The sequence below is a fragment of the Falco peregrinus genome, chromosome 2, assembly GCF_023634155.1.
Source record: "Falco peregrinus isolate bFalPer1 chromosome 2, bFalPer1.pri, whole genome shotgun sequence".
Lineage (NCBI taxonomy): Eukaryota > Metazoa > Chordata > Aves > Falconiformes > Falconidae > Falco > Falco peregrinus.
In genome coordinates, this window is record NC_073722.1 from 107349016 (window position 1) to 107354733 (window position 5718).

The following is a 5718-nucleotide window of genomic DNA, read 5'->3' on the forward strand; positions in this document are numbered from 1 at the left end:
ACCAAGTCAGGGACTTCGCAGCTTCTCACGGCACCCCACCAGCCAGCAGGCTGGGGGGCACAGGGAGCTGGGAGGGGACACGGCTGGGACAGCTGACCCCGACTGACCCAAGGGATATTCCATACCATATGATGTCATGTTTGGTATATAAACTCGGCAGAAAGCTGGCCAGGAGCTGCTGCTCAGGAACTGGCTGCGCATCAGTTGGTGGGTGGTGAGCAACTGCATTGTGCATCACTTGCTTTGGATATTCTAATTATTTTATCGTTGTTATTATTTTCCTTTCCATTTCTGTCTTGTTAAACTGTCTTTATCTCAACTCATGGATTTTACTTCCCCACTCCTCCAGTTCTCTCCCACATCCCACTGGGAAGGGGGGTGAGCGAGTGGCGGCGTGGTGTTTAGCTACCTGCTGGGTTAAACCACGACACCATGTCAAACAACACCTCCTATTTAGCAGCGTATCATGTCTCCCTTCTGGTTTTTAAACAGGAGCCTTTATTGCTCAGAGTTAGAGTGCTTGATTGACAAGGCTTGTAACACACCATGGAGTTGCCTTTATTTTTCCTACATGTTAAAGAAAAAGATACTAAAAATACAATTATGGTTTTGAGCCAGGCGTAGTCTGTTCTAATATAATTCATCTCAAAGACTATCCATCGTGCCTGCTGCACCCAAATCATTTATAAAACATTAGCATCTCCTGTGCTGACATTTCACTCCTATATTACAGGAGTTACACACAGACTTAAAAAAAATTAATAAAGTGCTTCTCTTCTTCATTCTCCCACTGAGAGCTTTGATTTCCAGAGTATGAAACGAAATAACCAACATAACAACATTCTCCACTTCTAAGGGACAGTGCCAGACTCATTCAGTTGCTATTGGTTATAGAGAGTAGGACATGAGGGAGCTATTTCAGATCACGGATTATTTGTTCTGGCTGCATTGGACATCCCTTTAGTGGAGCTTTAGAGCCCTGTAGACAGAAAAGTTTGGATAGGAGCTGGAAGGGAGCGGGCTTGATGAAGTAACCTCTTCCTTTCTCCTCCCAGAGTTATTCCTGCTATTACCCAAGAAGGGTATTTAAAAGTGAAGCATCCGAGCCCCTGCCCCTCCTTGCTTGCCATAAGAACAGAAGATGCCTTGACCCTCCAGCTGCCCATTCCCACCACCCAACTGCTCGTAAAAATAAGTGCATCAGGGAATTTTCTTCTCTCCCTTTTTTTTTTTTTTTTTTTTTTTTTGCATAGGAGTTTCCCTTTTTGTTTCCAGATACCTCCAGAGGTATATGCTATATATATGCTGCCGCATAAATCCCTGCTCCCCATCCCCAAAGCAGTTGGGGGGAGCAGATTTCTCGAGTTGACCCGTTCTTCCTGAAGCTAGTGGTGTGTCTGGTGGCAAACGCAAGCCGTTTTCCTTTGGCCTTTCCAGCCTCACACATGAGCTACGGGCTAGAAACATGCCACCGCTGGGAGACTGTTACGAAATGAACAGCAGCCTTTTCTTGTCCAAGATCACTTTTATTTCCCTTGTTTCATTAACTTCAGTGTCTGTTTGGTCTCACACATCCACGCTGACAGGGAAGTCACACCGACTGCAGACTTTGGGCAGCATCTCCCCAAGCCCGTGGGCTGCCATCGGTGAAGCCGCCCACTCTGCTGTGCCCTACGGCCAGCAAATGCGTCCCTCCGCTGCGGGGTTTAGTTCGGGACGAGGGGAACAAGCAGGTCCGCTCCCTCTTCTCCACCTAGCCACAACCCCCTCCATATGGCTGTCTTGGACCATTTATTTTTCTCTTCTATGGCGGACCAGAAGCCCTGGGTACTGTGCTTCTCGCTGCTCTATGAGCTCTACTTTCCCCCTTCTCTGACTCTTCCTGTGACACGACCTGTTCCTTTTCAGAAACAAAACCTCCCCTGACGCTGTCAGGACTATCTGCAGCCTGGAAACTGCTCCTTGCTGCCCCAGTGAAAACCTTAGTCCAGCTATAAAGGTCCTCACACCACCAACGCCGCTGGGAAGCCCCTCTCTGCCTCCAGCCCCATAAAAGCCCCTTTCCTCCCTGGGGCCTCGCCGCACTCTCTGGAGACAGAGCTCTATGGCTCTATTTATTTGGACTAACGAATCTCTCTCTCTCTCTCTCCCCCCCTATTACAATTTAGGATGTAAGGGTGAGTTTTGGCTCTCTGGATATGGACTTGGCTGCATGGCATACAACCACCCCCCCCACCCCTCCCAAAGTTTAGTGCTCTGAATTGCTGAGAACATTGGTCCGCTGTGGTTCCCCCGCACGTACTGAGCCCGCCCGATGGCTTTCAGCATCTGTAGGCACTGCTGCCGGTTTGTTTTCTCAAGAAAAAAAAAAATCATATACTGGTCTGCTATAAATTCGACAATACAATCCTTAGTTCTGAAGATATAGTTTCCGTATAGTTTATAAACATTATAAGACATACATATGGATAATTGAGGGGAAGGGGGGGAGCCTGTGCATTTGTTGGGTTTGGTTGTTGTTTTTTTTTCAGATGTGTGAACATGGTTACAAAAAAACGCACCTCCTGTGGGTACTCATCTCTTTAAGTGTTGGGTTTGTCGGTTTTGTTGTTTAATTCCACCTCTAATCAGTCTTTCCTTTGGTTGTTGGCTACTCCAAGCCCAGCAGGCAAGCCCTGTTCTGCTGTAATGCCTGAGATATTCAGGGGTTTGAGATTGTCTTCTACGAGATTCCCAGCCAACTTTGGCCTCTGGGTTTGGAGCCAAAAGGGCTAAAACGTGGGAGAACCAATGTCCTTATTACATCGGTATCAGTGTCCTTGCACTCACTTTCAGAGAAACAGTGTAGGCTTAATCGGTGATGGTTTTTACAGCAATTATGTTCCTTTCGGTAATTGGAGGGGTCGTTCAGAGCGCTCTCGGATGAACAGGATTTCACAAGAGCATGGATACAGTCCATTTGTCCAGCTGTTGTCACCGACGAATTGGCTACCGTCCCCGTTATCTGCTTTTTGTAAGGTTGGCTTTGTTGTTGTTGTTGTAGGTGCTCGGTTAGGCTGTTTGTGACAAGGTGTGATAATGCCTTTTAATCCGCTCCCGCTGCGTTCGGCACAGTCCGCGTTGGCAGCCCGGCCGGGCACGGAGAGACCGTCAGAAGCCGAGACAATGTTCTTCCCTTTGCCAGGCCAACGCTAGCCACGTACAAAAAAAGAAGAAGAAAAGAAACTCTGGTCCTTTGTAGATTGGTGGCAGTACAGATTTCGTTCCTCCCGCAGCCGGGGGGCTCAGCGGATGACAGCCGCTAACACCATCATAAAAACCAGGAGCGATGCCCGGAGCCCCGAGCAGCCGGCTGCCTGCTGGACCCCGCTGGGCGGGCGGAGGGGTGTCCGCCGGGTGCACTTACCCTTGCGTTTGGGCGGCAGCGTCGGCATCACCCCAAAACTGAATTTGTGCTGATAATCAGGCACATAGTCTGGAACCTCCTGCCCGTTTTTCCGTGGCCCCAAGGATACCGGTTTAGAGGTTCGGTTACGGCTTTTGTGGCTGGTGCAGTTCTTGCCGGGTTTGCGGTAGCCCGGCCGGGAGCCGGGGGGAGCGGCGGGCTGGCTGCTGTGCAAACCGTTCTCGGCCCCTCTCTCCTTCCCCTTCTCCTTGGAGGAGTGGTGAGGGTGGTGGGTTTTGGAGGCTCCTCTGTCTGCTGTGGAGAAAGTATGTGTTTTAATCTGATGGAGCGACTCGGACCCTGAACAGTTCCTAAAGTCTTCTGCTCTTAGCACCTTGAGGTCCTTGCCATGCATCTGCTCGGGGGACTCGCAGATGACGCTGGAGCTGGAGCCTCTGAACCTGTGCAGCCATTCCCAGAGTGAACGGGCTTTGCAGTCGCAGCTCCATGGGTTCCCATTCAGCCTGAGAAACTCCAGGGCTCCCAGGTGGGCCAGGCAGTCCCCCTGCAGCTCCGAGAGGCTGTTATTGAACAGGAAAAGGGTGGTCAATCTTCGGAGGTCATGAAAAGCCCGCCTGTGAATCCACTGCAGCTGATTTTGATGGATGAGCAGCCGATCCAGGTTTATTAGTCCCCTGAACGTGTTCTGATGGAGGCTCCAGAGCTTGTTTCCATGGAGAAAAAGATGGCTGAGGTTAACCAAGTCAACAAAAATATCATCCTGAAGGAACTCAATGTGGTTGTCTTGCAGGTAAAGGTATTGCAGGTTGTGGAGGCCACCGAATATCCCGCTGGGGAGGGAGCTCAGCCCGCACTTGTACAAATACAAGGCGTGGAGTTTCACCAGCCCTTGGAAAGTGTCTGCAGCTAAAGCCCTTAAGTAGCGATTGTCCCCCAGGTCCAGCTCTTCCAGGTTGACAAACCCATCGAAGGTGTTGGGGTCGATGAAGGTGATATTGTTGGAGTAGATCCAGAGGGTGACCATGGAGGGGCTGAAGTGGCCCCGCAGCAGCAAGGTGATCTGGTTGTTCTGGAGGAAGATCCTCTCGCTGTCCTCAGGGATGCCCTCAGGGATGGTGACAAAGTTGTGAGCCTGGCAGCTGACGGTCATCGGGGATGGGTAGCACACGCAGTCGGTGGGGCAGCCCAGGGCGCCGGGCACCTTCAGCCCCAGCAGCACCAGCAGCAGCTCTGCAAACCCCCCTGTGCAGAGAGAGGGGAGAGCGGCATCAGCGGGGACTGGGGCACCTCCCCGCCCACCCATCACCAACCACCGTGGGGACTATTCCGGGTGAAGAACACCCCCAATTAACTCAGCCTTCCTCTCTGCTCATGAATTACCCACGTGGCTGTGACGAGTGGGCTCATCACCCACGGTAGATGAAACGTGATGTATGGATTACTCCCTGCCTCCTCACCCTGCCTGCAACAGGCAGGGCTGTGCTCCCAGTCCGCAACAGCCAGGGGAAACTTTCGGGGTGAGAATTCGTGCTGGCAGTGCAGGCAGCAGAGCCCCTTGCCTGCAGGCAGCCAGCACAAGCGAAGAAAATGCCGTTGTGCAAAGGTGTGAGAGCAAACAGAGGAGATGCAAACCCTCGCAGGTGTCCATCCCTCCTGTAATGCATCTCTTATATCACCCATGCTTACATACCAGAGAGGAAAAGGTACAGAGCTTTAATTATTCCCAGCACATCCCCTAAAATTACACGTGTGCGGTGCATCTGCACCACACACCCAGCTCCCCCAAAGGAGCAGACCCATCCCTGCCATCTCTTTTTACTACAGTTGTTAGACACCACCATCCACCCTGAAAACCAAGTGATTTACAGGAAAATATGTTGTCGGCAGTTGGTGGAAAAGGCTGAGCTGAAAACTCCGTTTGGAAGTGGGATGCTCAAACATATTTTTAAATGGATGTCCTGTGGCAAAACATATTGCATCCTCTAATGCTACAGTGTGTGCTTGTGACCGGGGCTTTCTCGCTGTGGAGAAGAAGCGGTGAGCAAGGCAGTAATCATCCCCTCCCTCTGCTCGGCTCTCAGAGTGCCGGTTTCGCCGCCCTGTTCCCGTCTCGCTCCCACTCCTCGCACCAGGCTTGCTTTCAGGCTATTCCTTCTGCGCCGAGTGGCTTTTCAGACTCATTGCACCAGACTTGTCATTTCTCATTCAGATTTTCCTCCTAGATTTGGCTTTTTCCTCTTACATGCAAAATTTGCTCATGTCTAATGAATTCTGCCTCTGGACTTTACACGAGAAAGGAGTACCGTCAGAGC

General features: G+C 51.1%; 1 protein-coding gene across 1 annotated transcript; it reads right to left on the reverse strand.

The window, feature by feature from the left end:
* Positions 1 to 2607: 2607 nt before the first annotated feature.
* On the reverse strand, positions 2608 to 5166 carry RTN4RL1 (reticulon 4 receptor like 1). The gene is made up of 2 exons (XM_027791050.1): positions 5097 to 5166; positions 2608 to 4648 (listed from the first exon to the last, which is right to left on the reverse strand). The coding sequence occupies exons 1-2, from the start codon at positions 5164 to 5166 to the stop codon at positions 3285 to 3287; spliced, it is 1434 nt and encodes a 477-aa protein (XP_027646851.1). The 3' UTR covers positions 2608 to 3284.
* Positions 5167 to 5718: the final 552 nt, after the last annotated feature.